Raw genomic sequence first — 13,936 nt, 5'->3', positions numbered from 1 at the left:
TGCGCTACCACGCCTGGCTGATTTTTTGATTTATTGTAGAGATGAGGTCTCCCTGCCCAGGCGGGTCTTGAACCCACGGGCTCAGGCAGTCCACTCAACTCAGCCTCCCAAAGGCGCAGGATTACAGGCTGAGCCACCGAGCCCGGCTAGCCCCCTTTTCTTTTTTGATGCTTTGATCCATATCAGTGACTACTCCACCTGCTGATTGATTTCCTTGGAGACAGACAGTAATTAACCTGCTCTTTCCTTTCTTTTTTCCTAGATCACTCCTGGAAGCAAGGCCGCTATAGCTAATTTATGTATCGGAGATGTGATCACAGCCATCGATGGGGAAAATACCGGCAGTATGACGCACTTGGAAGCTCAGAACAAAATCAAGGGCTGCACAGACAACATGACTCTCACAGTGGCCAGGTGAGGCCCAGGGGAAACGTGTGTTCATTTCTGAGGGACTGGAAGCTGCCTATAGGCATGGGCTGTCTTCCCTATCTCGGAATCCCCCACACCCCTAGCTTGAGGCCATGTATGCCGCAGGACCACCAAAAGGTCTGTGGGATTGGAATTCTGGGTTGCTTGCTTCCCTCTAATGAGCGTGGGCTTCTTTCTCTAAGATGTCCGCATTTTTACTTGATCCAACACAACTAACCAGCATTCCGAGTAAGTAAAATCAGTCAAGTACTGTCAGGTAAGCTGCCATGAGTAGTTCTTCCTGGGAAACGCTGAGAATCTCCTTAGGGGGCTATTCCCACTGCGCTGTGCTGAGCCCTGAGTGCCATGCGGGGAGGTTGCAATAACAGAAACACATCAGCCTCAGCGTGGCGTGTGACTTCAGGCACACTGTAAGAAAGGACAGCTGGGACAGAAAGGAGGAGTAAGGACCTTGCCTTGGGAGCTGTGATTAGGGTAGAATTTCCATTCTTCCTTCCTGGAACCCTGGAAGGGGTGCTGCTGCAAAGTCTCCATTTCAGGAGTGACTTGGTTCAAGCTTCAGTGGCTCCCTGCTTCCTTTGGGCCGAGGTCAGGTTTTTCAGTCTGATGATCTGTTCACTTGGCCTTTAATGTCTCACCGACCTTACCTGCCACTGCTCTTTCTGCTCAGATCCTTATCTGTGAAGCGTGTTTATCCCTTTCCTGTGTCTCGTGCCACAGGACTGGCAGGTGGACCAAGTGCTGGAGAGTATGTCAGAATGTTCTGTACATTTCAGAGCCCCACGCCCACGAGAGGTGTGCCATGTTATTCCCACCCCCCAAAAGCACATTGATTCTTCATGCTCATCTTCATTTCTTTTCTTTTTTGAGTAAGAGTCTCACTCTGTTGCCTAGTCTGGAGTGCAGTGGCACACTCATGGCCACTACAGCCTCGACCTACCGGGCTCAGGCGATCCTTCACCTCATTCTTCCAAGTAGCTGGAACTGTAGGCATGTGCTACTACACCTGGCTAATTTTTTGATTTATTGTAGAGATGAGGTCTTGCCAAGTTGCCCAGGCTGGTCTCAAACCCCTGGGCTCTGGCAATCCTCTTGCCTCTGCCTCCCGAAGTGCTGGGATTCAGGCATGAGCCACTGTGCCCAGCTATATTTTTTAAAATAGAGGCAGGGTCTCACCAAGTTGTCTAGGCTGGTCTCGAACCCCTGGGCTTAGGCAATCTTGCTCCACCTTCCAAAGTGCTGGGATTACAGGTGTAAACCATTGCACCAGGCCTCCTCATCTTCATTTTTATCAGTCTGAATCCTCTCCTTCAAGCCCTAGTTTAAGACATACATTGATTCATTGGTTTTTGGTTCTTTTACCAACAAACAGAACAGGTACATCGTGTGTATGTCTGACTCTGTGCTAGGTACTCTGACAAGGCAAAGATAAGTATACATATTCTCTACCAGCAAGAGAGGAAACAACCACACTCATGAAAATTGAGCCTAGATTAAGATCATTGCTGGTGTGATTAGTACAAAAAAAATCCACAAGCTCAAAAAAGGAGACTTCACTTTCTTTTCTTTCTTTCTTTTTTTTGGAGGTGAGGTCTCACTCAGTTGTCCAGACTAGATCACAGTGGAACAATCACAGCTCATCATCGTCTCAACCTCCTGGGCTCAGGTGGTCCTTCCACCTCAGCCTCCCGATAGCTGGGACTACAGGTGCATACCACCACGCCCAGATAATTTTTTATTTTTATATTTGTAGAGTCAAGGTCTCGCTCTGTTGCTTAGGCTGGTCTTGAACTCTTGAGCTCAAGCCATCCTCCCACCTCCGTCTCCCAGAGTGTTGGGATTACAGGCCCGAGCCACCGCATCTGGCCAGAAGGCATTACTTTCATTTGGGCCAAACAGAGGTCACAAATAAGTTGGTTAGTTGGTCTGGATCAAGCACACTGAGCTGAATTAGAGAAGTCCATTCTATCCTGAGGAGAGGTCAGGCAGGTGAGGCATGCTCAGGAACACAGAGGGAGGTATGCTGTTGGTGTCAGCTACCTGGAGTATAATGAGGGAGGGTGGGCTGGAGGAATTCTGAGTATCTGGGGAAGCCCCTAACCTTAACCCTAACTCCTAACCCTCTGGCATGGACGTCATCACATTGGGGGCTTTGGAAAATCACACTGGTGGCAAATGGTGGTGGGCTGATGGTCGGTGCTAGTTCAGAGGCCAGTAGTCCAGACCAGAGGGGACATTTCCCCATCTGTTTTTAGTACATATTAGTACTTAGCATGAATGAAACAACGGTGATGATAATCCATTGCAGGTCTGAACATAAAGTCTGGTCTCCTCTGGTGACGGAGGAAGGAAAGCGTCATCCGTACAAGATGAATTTAGCCTCCGAACCCCAAGTAAGTGCTTGCTCCTCCTGGCCGCTGACCTCACCACCCAGCACTCTTCCCCTGGTCATGCTCTTCAGCAGGAGCTGTTGTTCCTGCCCTGAGGCCTGGGGATTAGGCGTCAGGGAGAGCCCTCCTTGTCACCGCTGGGATCTGGCACGTTTTCAGTCCTTCCCGTAAGGGAACTGCAGGAGGAAAAGGCTGGAAAACCCCAGGGTGGTGCTGCAGGCCGGGGCTGGGAGCTGGAGGTAGGAAGGAGGGAAGGGAAGCGGGGGAAGCCTTCCTGCATGGTTGGCAGGAGCCAGGAGCGTAGTGGAGGGGGTCACTCTGATCATTGTGGATTTCAGATACAGACAAATCATGCCAGAGATGAACATTAGTTTAGGTCCCGAGGCCGCCTAGGGTCGAGAAGAAATAAGGGGATATTTTATTTATTTTTTAGATGAGAAAATATAGTTTATTTAGAAATAAATTAGAGAGAGAGAGAGAAGGAGGGAATTCCTCTCCCCAAGGAAGGGGAGGGGAATGAGGGGAAACTTAATAATAAGCCCTGTCTCTCTCTTCTCTCTGGTTTCCATGAGCCCTGAGGTCGAAATCTCTATTTTTGTGACAGACCTGTCCTGTCTCTCTCTTCTATCCGGTTTCCATGAGCCCTTGAGGTCAAAATCTCTGTTTTTGTGACAGTGAGACCTACAGTGAGACTTTAAAATTACTAAAATAAAGTGGCAGTTAATGTCGAAAAAGGTGGTAGGTCGCCCATGTATAACTTGCCGGCCACATAGGACTTCCGGGGGCTGTAGACTGTTATATAAGTTCTCATATTTGTAAATAAGTCTCTCAGTAGTTAGATTTCTTTCTTCCTTACTGGTGTCTTCTAAATAATCTACCTTGAATGGGTATTCTTTTTGAAATAAGGAAGGCAAACTTAAAGAAGAATGGTCACAACACCTTTGGTAAGACTCCTCACACCTAAGCATACTCCTTGTCACAAAGTATGTGTCTGTTGGGTATATTACTGAATTATTCATGATAAGTTAAGAAGTAAATTGATAAGGGCTTTTGAAATTTTTAGACTGGTTTGTGACGGTTACACATTTAGCCCCGGTTGAAGATTTGAAATTTATTTATTTTTTCTAAATTTGGGATACTACTTAGTGTTTATGGTGAATCAAGATATAATCAAAAGATAACATATAGCTGGCTGTCTTTTATATGTAGAACAGAAACTTGCATGAAGTTGAACTCATTACATTAGTGTGTTAATCGAATGGCTGGATGTGTCATTTTTCAAATAGAATCTATTATAATTTCAGAAATACAATCACATACATTTTTTTCCATTAATTTAGTAAAAATCATTATTTAGAATCACAAAGCCACTTTAAGGATCATTTTACGTCTACCATTTCAAAACTGGCATGAACCTATTGTAAACAACTCGTCTCAGAAAAACTCATAAAATGGCACTTTCAGTCTCTAAACTGGCAGTTGTGCAAACTAATATAAAACATGCCACAGTTAATTTCAGTTTCCCTGGGAGTTTTCGGCCGCTTCGTTCAATTTACTATACATGTTAAATTGTAATTGTTAGATCTTTACACATTTTGTAACATAAGGAATGATTTCATTTTAATTTGGTCTATCTAAAATCCTAGTTTTTGCATAAATAAGATAATCTTATACTTTTCAGTTATACTTTTTATTTGTATTATATTTAAATTTTCATCTTAAATTTATAGTCTAGTTACCTCTATTAATCTTTTGAAGGTAGCTCTCTTCACATTAAAAAAATTCTCAAATACCTTAAAATTTAACGAGTGTATTTTTCTTGTGGTTCCAGTAATTCTTTACTCGTATGAAAAACTTTCCACCCCTCCTTTTTCAAAAAATCCTCCACTTCTAGCCATTCTAAAATAGAAGACAAGTGAGTAAGAGCAGAGTTCATCTATAATAAAAGGATCTGTTAGTTCATGTAAAGCAAACCAACACCCCAGCTTATCTGAGGTCAGCTTAGTTACACACCTCGTTTGTATTTCCTCATAATTGAGTTTCCTTGGAGACTGATAAATATAAAGCCCAAACAATTACATCATCTCTTCCCAGAGGCAAACCCTGAATCTGCCTCCCTTCTGGAAAGACCGGTATTCATATGAGAGTAGAGGTATTCCTTTTATGTACAAACCAGATGCGTTCTTGAAGGATTCTCTGTAGAGTGAAATCAGAATTTTCAACCTGGATTTTTCCATGGACTTCCCTTCTAACTGCAAGTGTGTTTCTGTGAAGGGAGATTATGTGTGGGGCAGTCCGTCCAGAACGAGATGGCAGACAAGCTCACCAAAGCAGGTGTCAAAGCTGTGTTCTCAGGCCACTACCCCAGGAATGCTGGGGGCATCTACCAGGACCTCGACATGGTAGTATCAGCCATCAGATGCCAACTGGGCAGAGACACCCATGGGCTCCGGGTCGTGGTGGTCACCGCTGAGAAAATCATTCACCTATACTGCAGTTTAGATGAGCTGAGTGAGAAAGGAATGGAAGACGATCCCATGGATCTGATGAAGAAAACATGAACGCCCTTTGTGATTGATTACCTTTCACTTCCACTCCTTTTTATTTTGCCAGAAACAGCAGCTGCACATAGGCCCTTGCTGAAATATAAAAGTAGACCAGGCAGGTTTGTGAATGTGTGTCCTACTGCATAAATCAGAGAGCTGGGTCCAATCCTGAATTATATTCCAAATAGAACTGCATTCCCTCTAAAAAGGAGGGAGGGAGCCTGGAAATAATTTTTTAAATGATAATAAACTCTCTCTGCAGCCGGCTCGGTGGCTCAGCCTGTCATCCTGTGCCTTTGGGAGGCTGAGGTGAGTGGATTGTCTGAGCTTGCGGGTTCGAGACCCACCTGGGCAACTTGGCAAGACCTCATCTCTACAATAAATAAAAAATGAACGCCAGGCTCGGTGGCTCAGCCTGTAATCCCGCACCTTTGGGAGGCTGAGGTGAGTGGATTGCCTGAGCCCGCGGGTTTGAGACCCGCCTGGGCAGCGAGACCTCATCTTGACAATAAAATCACAAAATCAGCGGGGCGTGGTAGCGCACGCCTGTCATTCCGGCTACTCAGAAGGCGGAGGCGGAAGGATCGCCAGAGCCCAGCAGGTCGAGGCTGCGGTGGCCGGGAGCGGCCACTGCACTCCAGTCTGGGTGACCGAGTGAGACTCCAGCTCAAAATAAATAAATAAATAAATAAACTATCTCTGCATAAGCATTTGAAAAAAAAGTGTGTGTGGGGCATGGTGCTTGACACACTGACAGGTCACCCCAGGCCCTTGTGAAGAAGGCTTTATTTTCTTCACTTTAAAGATGAAAAATGGACTCAAAGAGGTATCCTGTGCTCATAGCCAAACAGGATGTTTCAGGGACAAATTGAGCCAAGACACAAAAAATGAGGGCCGTTCCCTGGTGCTCTGTGTCCTGAGAGGCTCCTAAGAATTGCTGTGGAGATAGAACGAGGAAGAAAGAATGGTCATCCTCACTGCAGCGGATGTGGGCGAGAGTCTCAGGCTGCCCATCCATAAATTTGCTCCGTCTCCTGGACCATGGCCTTTAATGATGACTTGTGATTCTCTTGGGTGATTGAGCCATAAAATGTACTCAACCGTTCTTTGATTACTGCTGAGGTTTTTTTCTTAACTAGTTATACTTCTCCTTTTGTGAATTATCTGTACAGACTAATGGGGACAAAATCAGCCAAACATAATTTATACAATAAAACCTCACTGATTCTGAACTGTTGAAGAGGATGTCCAGCTGAATAGTGCAAAAGAAATCTTAAGCACAAAAGTGTTTTCATGTTGTCTTATTTTAGATTAGGTACTCAATAAAGCTGTTGGATTTCATGCATAATTTTTTGTTTTTGAGTCGGAGTCTCTCTCTGTCGCCCAGACTGGCATGCAGTGGCATGCTCCCGGCCACCGTAGCCTTGTCCTGCTGGGCTCCAGCGATCCTTCTGCCTCAGCCTTCCTAGTAGCTGGAACTGCAGGCACGTGCTACCATGCCCAGCTAATTTTGGATTTATTGTAGAGATGAGGTCTCACCAGTTTGGCCAGGTGGGTCTCGAACCTGCGGGTTCAGGCAATCCACTCGCCTCGGCCTCCCAAAGTGCTAGGATTACAGGCTGAGTCACTGAGCCTGGCCCATGCATAATGTTTTTAAGGAAAGCATGGCAGACTGGAAGATTTAACAAAGGAGAAAAAGAAGAGCAACAGAGGACAGGAACTCTTTTGAGGGCAGCTGTTCTAGGTCTGGGCGTTTAAGAAAGAACTCAAGTAGCTCATGCCTGTCATCCCAGCACTTTGGGAGGCAGATGGGAGAGGATTGCCTGAGCCCACAGGTTCGAGAACAGCCTGGGCAACTTGGCAAGACCTCATCTCTACAATAAAAAAAAAAAAAAAAAAAAAATTAGCTGAGCATGGTGGTGCACGACTGTGGTTCCAGCTACTTGGAAGGCTGGGGTGGAAGGATCGCTTGAGCCCAGCAGGTTGAGGCTACAGTGGCCATGAGCATGCCACTGCACTCCAGTCTGAATGACAGAGTAAAACTCTGAACCCCTTTCTCCCCCCACCCAAAAAAGGAAAAGAAAGAACCTGTGGTTTAGGAATATTTACTGGGAATATATGAAACATGCTTAGTTAGGCAAGCTGCAGAGAGCAGGCATTGACCTGAAAGCCATTGATTGATCAGAACTACCATGCAGATGGGACCTTCCTGACTGAGTCACTGAAAAGCCATGATTTTTTAAAGAGATTGGCAGTAGTGGGAAACTGTCAGGGCAGGGGGTTGGGATTGGCAGTTGAGGGAACCTGCTAGGGGACCCTCATCAACAAGGGTACCTGCATAATCAACGTTTGTATACCTAACCTTGAATTGTACCCCACATCTTTATAATAAAATAAAATAAACTTGAAACAACCACAACAACACAAAAATAAAATAAAAGGCAATGTTAATTTAAAAGTGTTTTGAGGCCGGGTGTGGTAGCTCACACCTGTATTCCCAGCACTTTGGGAGACTGACGTGGAAGGATTGCTTGATCCCAGGAGTTTGAGACCGGCCTGGGCAACATAGCAAGACCTCAGCTCTTAAAAAAAAAAAATCAGAAAAAGTTAGTCGGCCATGGTGAAGCACTCCTGTAGTTCCAGCAACTTGTGAGACTGAAGTGGAAGGATCGCCTGAGCCCAGGAGGTCGAGGTGGTAGTGAACCATGATGCTTGCCACTCCACTCTGGGCTACAGAGTGAGACCCCCATTCAAAATAAATCAATCAATAAAAAGTTTTTATTTTTTAATTTCTAAATGTGCCGACTCCAACAAAAACATGGTTTGGGGTGTTTGTAAAGGAGCTCTGGGTTGTCATCAATGTCGTCACTGTAGTAATTCTCTACTGGATTCCTAGCCAGGTCCAGGGCAGGGCTGGAGGGTGCCTTCTTAAATTACAGAAGGAGGGAAATGAGCTCCTTTTCTGCAGCTCTGCTGGGTCCTGCCCCTGTAACAGGTATCCCCTTGACCTTCTGTCTGATTAGCCTTGTCTTTCTCCCATAAGAAGCAAGAGCCTCGATCCCCTTTGCCCCCCCTTTCTGTGGGACCAAGATCATCCCTGCCCAGTCAGCAGTGGCTGCCCCCACATCCTCTTGTCTTGCTGGTCCAGCTCGCTCACTTCCGGAGAATTTATCTCCCCATGTTATCATCTTCTGCTCTGCACTGACCCGTGTGGCTGCATGTTCGTCTCCTCCTACTTCCTTAATCCTTCTGGAATGTGCTCCGAAAGGGTGTTTCAGCTCCTCTGACTTGGATCCTGACAACCCAAGTCATCAAGGGGTGCCCTGCCCTGGGCAGTCCAGAGGAGAGCAGACTTTGGGGGGAAGGGATTCAGGGATGCATCGGAAGGTGGAGCTGATTCAGAGGATGGGAGGTCGCCCTGGCGCCCACCGTGGGAGACCTCCCCCATCCTCAGGGCCCCTCAGCTGAAGTGTGGGTGGACCCAGAGCCATTGTAGCTCAGCTGAAACACCTCCAGCTGGCACTCAGCTTGCACGGTCCTTCGAGAGGTGTGCGTGGGACACCCCTATTGATTTCTCCTCTGATCCCTGCCTGCAGGAGGTCCTACACATTGGAAGCGCCCACAACCGGAGTGCCATGCCCTTTACCGCCTCGCCTGCCTCCAGCGCCGCCCCTAGGGTCATCACGAACCAGTACAACAACCCAGCTGGCCTCTACTCTTCTGAAAACATCTCCAGCTTCAATAACGCCTTGGAATCAAAGACCGCTGCCAGCGGGGAGGAGGTGAACAGCAGACCGTAAGTAGGCCCCGCAGTCCTGCCCTGGGAGGGACTTTGCACTTGAGGACCTGATCTCTCCAGGCACTACCCCAGGGAGAAAAATGTCTACGTTAGCCGCATACTTTCTCAGTTCATTTTTGTTGTATCTAAAAAGGGGATAATATCCCCTGCCTTGTAGGGTGGCTGTAAAAATAAGAGTAAACGTGGAAAATGCCCAGCTGTGTGTCAGGCATAAACAAATCATTTAATCCTTGCTAACGGTTGTTATTGGTGTCCTAATTTTTGTGGTCATTGCCATCTTCTTCCTTTTTTTTCTTTGAGTAGGATTCTCACTGTTGCCCAGGCTGCATTGCAGTGACACACTCACGGCCACCGGAGCCTCGACCCGCTGGGCTCAGGCGACCCTTCTGCCTCAGCCTTCCAAGCAGCTGGAACTACAGGCATGTGCCACCATGCCCAGTTGATTTTTTTATTTATTGTAGAGACAGGGTCTCGCCAAGTTGCCCAGGCTGGTCTTGAACCCCTGGGCTCAGGTGATCCTCTCGCCTCCGCCTCCCAAAGTGCTGGGATGACAGGCATGAGCCATTATGCCTAGCCATCTCAAACTCTTTAAGGATGGATCTGGAAACACTGGGAATACCAGCAGCCCTAGGCAAAGGAACTGGGTTTGAGGAGGAGGGGCCAGTTCTCTGGGTTCTCCTCAAACTGGGTTTGAGGAGGAGGGGCCAGTTCTCTGTGGGTGAAGGGAGATGGACTGAGTTAGGAGTGGCTGACTCAAATGTGCAGAGATGGCAGAAGGGATAAGAAAACCCCACAGAGCTCTGAGTGCAAACAAGGAGGGGCAGAGTGGCTGGTGGCAGCTGGACTGTGTATGCCCTGTCCAGTGAGGACGCTACTCCTTGGCTCCAGCCAGCTTCCATGTGCAGGCCTAACAGTTCCCATTTCTGCTGATCATTTTCATTAAAACAGAAGCTGGAAAGCCTCTTTTTTTTTTTGAGTTGGAGTCTCACTGTGTTGCCTAAGCTGGAGCGTAGTGGCACACTCACAACTACCGCAGCCTCAATCTGCTGGGCTCAGGCGATCCTTCCGCCTCAGCCTTTCAAGTAGCTGGAACCACAGGCACGTCCCACCGTGCCCAGCTGATTTTTTTTTTAATTTATTGTAGAAACATGGGTTCAGGCAGTCTTCTTGCCTCTGTCTCTCAAAGTGCTGGGATGACAGATGTGAGCCACTGCACGCAGCTGGAAAGTCTCTTTTTAAAATCTCCTGATTTTTTTTTTTTTTTTTTAGTTGGAGTCTCACTCCATCGCCCAGACTGGAGTGCAGTGGCACGCTCACGGCCACTCTAGCATTGACCTGCTGGGCTCAGGTGATCCTTTTGCCTCAGCCTTCCAAGTAGCTGGGACTAGAGGCATGTGCTACCATGCCTGGCTAATTTTTTGATTGATTGTAGAGATGAGATCTCGCCAAGTTACCCATGCTGTTCTCTAACTCGTGATCTCAGGCAATCCCTTCACCTCAGCCGTCCAAAGTACTGGGATTACAGGCTTGAGCCATCTCACCCAGCCTGAAATCTGATTTTTAAATGTTGGTGACATTTAAATTTTGCTGGAAAACAGCATGTGGTCCAAACTTGTCTGAGCGCTGAGGGTCTTTCCCACCTGGAGTCATCAATCTTGTTTCAACTCTGAAGCCCGCTTTGCTGTTCAGTTCCTTCCCCATTCACCTTGAACAAGAATCTGTCCAACTCTTAGGGGAATTAAATTGCAAGTCAGTTGCTTCCAATGCAGATTAGAAGAGGTTAAGATAGAGGAAGTCCCAAAGTCCTTAAATGTTTGGAGAGAAATTTTGCAGGAACCCTTTCCAAGGGCCTGGTAGCTATCCTGTGCATATAGTCCCTACTGTCCCCAAAAGAGAGACAGACTTTATTGGGCACCCACAGCATACAGGTTCCTGTGCCTAACAGAGAGAGGACACTGTGACTTCTTTTTAAATTTCTTCAAGTCTTATAGGACAGACTTTTTCCTCTGTGACTTTGGCTTTAGAAGATTTTAAAGGCATGGACATTTACCCTAGTAACCAATGCAAAGTAGCCACTCTGTCGCCTGGGCTAGAGTGCAGTGGCACAATCATAGCTCACCACAGCCTCAACCTCCTGGGCTCAGGTGATCCTCCTGCCTCAGTCTCCAGAGTAGACTATGCCCAGATCGTTTAAAAAGTTTCTTGTAGAGATGAGATCTCACTATGTTTCCCAAGCTAGTCTTGAACTCCTGGGCTCAAGCAGTCCTCTCGCCTTGGCTTCTCACTGGGATTACAAGTGTGAGTCACTGCACCTGGCCCGCAATTCTGCTTTTTGCAGGGCCTTACTGGCTTGAGGTGATGATAATGATACCAGGTGACCATGGGGGCATTTGAAATACCTGAGAAGGGCGTCTTTGCTGGGCTCCCCAATCTTTCCGAGGACACACCCAAAAGGGAAGCTCCCAAGCCCCTCGTTGAGGACTGGTGGAGACAGGGTGTGATCCCTGTTGTTCGTTCCTTTGGTGCCCGGGTGGCTGAGAATGTGACCCTCCATAACTGTCCCAGAGTGGAATGTTCCATGATCTGGATTTAATAACCCAGGAAATGACATATCCTTAATTGAAAGAGCTGCAATGCATTGGGAGAACTCTGTGCCCGGGAAGTATTTTTAGTGTGGCCTTGGCTATTTTTCCTTCATTAATGTCTATTTCTTCTTCTCCTCTCATGCTCCCTGCTCGTCCCCTCCCCCCAGTCTGAAACAATTAAGTCTGAAACTGTCTGGAGACTGTGCAAGCCTCCCCTCCAGCCCGGGGCCCCTCCTGTCTCAGATGTCTTTGGCTGCAGAGGTCTCTGAGTCTTTATCTAACACCTCCTTGCAGATTTTCTTAACAGAGAGGGCCCAGTTTCTGCTCCATCTCAGAATCTTTGAGGATGAATCCAGAAACAGGGGGAATACCAACAGCCCAAGGCAAAGGAGCTGCCAGAATGTGCCATGCTGCCAGTGTGGTCATTCTCAGCTTGCTGCTCTATTCCTAGTACGTTCTTAGCAAAGAAAGATTCTCTTGTGAGCCCAGGAGTCACCGGGAAACCTTGCTCGCTCTGTCAGCTCAGGTCCCAAGCATTTGCTCCCCCCATCTCTTACTGTTTAGTCTGTGAAATTCGCTGAGGTTCCAGAATTGGCTCACTACATACTTTGCATCTGAGGTCATCACCCATTCCCTGGGGCTCTCCCTGGGTTTCTTTGTCCTTTGCACTTCAAAGCATCCTGGTGTGTGTGACTATCTTGTAGCTGCCTCCCAGTCAGACAAGAATAGAGACAGCATTGTCACCTGGGAAAGTAGGTTGGGAGGGTGGTCCTCTGCCGCCCCCTCCTCTCAGCACACAGTGGATGGGGGCGGTCCTCAGCAGCCTTTTTCCTCTAGGTCAGTTCAGCATCGTAATCATTTATTGAGTGCCTACTGTGTGTATCCAGTGGGTGAAAGCAGTGTGGCTCAGTTCAGCAGAAAGATGTCACCGCCCATCTGACCTCTTTTAATTGAGTTCAGGGGCCCTGGTCAAAAATCTGATAATTTAGAGCTGGGATTTCATTATTTATACGATGCTGCCTAAGAGATTTATAGATCAGGGGACCTGAACCATGAATTCCAGCTCTGTTTCTTACTAGCTGTGTGACCTTGGGCAAACCATATAACTTCTCTGACATTCAGTCTCCCGACCTAACTACCTCACCACCAGGTTGTTGAGGGAACAATGCGATGTGTACAGAGAAACCCACACGGTGCCTGGCCCCTGGCACGTGCTCAGAAAATACTAATTCTTTTTGATTTTATTGCCCGTGAGGGACTCCATCCCCATCACTTCTGAATACTGGGGGCTCCCAAGAGGTTGAAGCAAGGAGACAGATGTGATGGAGAAGATTTTGCTGTGACTACTTTTTTTTTTTTGAGTTGGTGTCTCACTCTGTCACCCAGGCTACAGTGCAGTGCCACACTCAACGGCCACCCCAGCATTGACCTGCTGGACTCCGGCGATGCTTCCGCTTCAGCCTTCCAAGGAGCCGGAACTACAGGCGTGCTCTACCACATCTGGCTAATTTTTGATGTATTGTAGAGACGAGGTCTCGCCAGGTTGCCCGGGTTGGTCTCGAACCCGTGGGCTCAGGCAATCCACTTGCCTCGGCCTCCCACAGTGCTGGGATGACAGGCTGAGCCACCGAGCCCAGCCAGTTTTGCTGTGACTTTTATCAAACTTCATTCTTTCCCAGCATCGTGGCTGACGTTCAGCCCACCTGTGAGTTAATCAGCTTCCTGATGGAGTGGTGGTCTCTTCGTAGGATGATCAGTTGAGCTCCCACAAGAACTGCACCATTGTCCCAAGATACTAACTCTTCCGAGTTGTGTTCTCAGGTGGTGCCGCCAAACACTCATGAGGCAGATCGCTAAGCAGGTACAGTGGAAACAAAGGGATACTTTGTTCTCGATTCCAGTGACATCAGGCGCATTGTATGAATCCTGCTCTCCTTCAGAGCTGGATGGGAGGGAGACCTCTGTGAGGAAGGTGGCTGCTTGTCCTTCTAGCTAACTTCTGGGAGCCCACAGAGAACTGGCTTTGCCCCTCTTTGTGTCTCATCTTCTGGTGCCATAACAACTCCTTTGGTTTCTCTTTTTTTTTGAGTTGGAGTCTCACTGTCGCCCAGACTGCTGGAGTGCAGGGGCCGCTCCCGGCCACCGCAGCCTCGACATGCTGGGCTCCGGCGATCCTTCCGCCTCAGC

General features: G+C 47.7%; 1 protein-coding gene across 1 annotated transcript in view; it reads left to right on the top strand.

The window, feature by feature from the left end:
* The first annotated feature begins 254 nt into the window (after positions 1–254).
* LOC103265696 (PDZ and LIM domain protein 1) overlaps positions 255–13,936 on the top strand; it is a 37,637-nt gene continuing 23,955 nt past the window's right edge. The window contains exons 1-3 of the mRNA XM_008063344.1: positions 255–414; positions 2,738–2,822; positions 8,962–9,161. Coding sequence (XP_008061535.1) covers positions 347–414; positions 2,738–2,822; positions 8,962–9,161 — 353 coding nt within the window. The 5' untranslated portion in view covers positions 255–346. The remainder of the gene's footprint in view (positions 415–2,737; positions 2,823–8,961; positions 9,162–13,936) is intronic.

Source organism: Carlito syrichta, unplaced genomic scaffold (assembly GCF_000164805.1).
Source record: "Carlito syrichta isolate Samal-C Ts95f unplaced genomic scaffold, Tarsius_syrichta-2.0.1 Scaffold306763, whole genome shotgun sequence".
NCBI lineage: Eukaryota > Metazoa > Chordata > Mammalia > Primates > Tarsiidae > Carlito > Carlito syrichta.
This window is presented reverse-complemented; position numbering and strand designations above follow the sequence as displayed.